Raw genomic sequence first — 679 nt, forward strand, 5'->3', positions numbered from 1 at the left:
CAATTTGTCTAGTTTTGGGTGGAGAAGTGCGATTTATTTCATTGTTTGGGATTAGATTTTTTGTTTTTTTACTAGTTGAGCATAAATCTTATGTTTGGTATGGCGTTGCGATAATTTATTGATGTTAGAACTAGTCTGTGATGTGTTTGGTGTTTCTGTTAGTGAGTTATTGCAATACGTGTTCTGGATCTATGATTCTTGGCTTGTTTGCGTGTAATTTGTGTGTATTGTATTCCTGGTTTAACTCTGTTTTACTATATATATACCTGGCTGGGTTTTGGGTGATGTTGATGGTGGATATGTACTCTCTTTTTATTATACTGTGAACATTCGTACAAGTGATATTGGTTTTGTTTTGTGCAGCCTATTGTGTGGTTGCAGTTGATTCTGCTGGGAGGCAGATTCCTATGGCTTTCTTGGAACGAGTTAAGGAGGATTTTAACAAGAGATATGGTGGTGGAAAGGCTGCTACTGCTCAAGCTAACAGCTTGAATAAAGAATTTGGGTACTTATTTTATTTGTTCTCTTTGATTTTGGTATTTGAGAAGTTTTGTGTATTAAACATGGGGCATTAGTCATTTTACTACTTATTTGTTGGCTGCTCTAAAGGTCGAAACTGAAAGAGCACATGCAGTATTGTATGGATCATCCTGATGAGATTAGCAAGCTTGCTAAGGTC

The 679-nt window shown here is 36.4% G+C and overlaps 1 protein-coding gene across 1 annotated transcript in view; it reads left to right on the top strand.

The window, feature by feature from the left end:
- The window catches only part of LOC104700142 (vesicle-associated membrane protein 722-like), a 3,202-nt gene that overhangs the window by 722 nt on the left and 1,801 nt on the right, over nt 1–679 (top strand). The window contains exons 2-3 of the mRNA XM_010415611.2: nt 364–505; nt 610–676. Coding sequence (XP_010413913.1) covers nt 364–505; nt 610–676 — 209 coding nt within the window. The remainder of the gene's footprint in view (nt 1–363; nt 506–609; nt 677–679) is intronic.

The sequence above is a fragment of the Camelina sativa genome, chromosome 7, assembly GCF_000633955.1.
Source record: "Camelina sativa cultivar DH55 chromosome 7, Cs, whole genome shotgun sequence".
Lineage (NCBI taxonomy): Eukaryota > Viridiplantae > Streptophyta > Magnoliopsida > Brassicales > Brassicaceae > Camelina > Camelina sativa.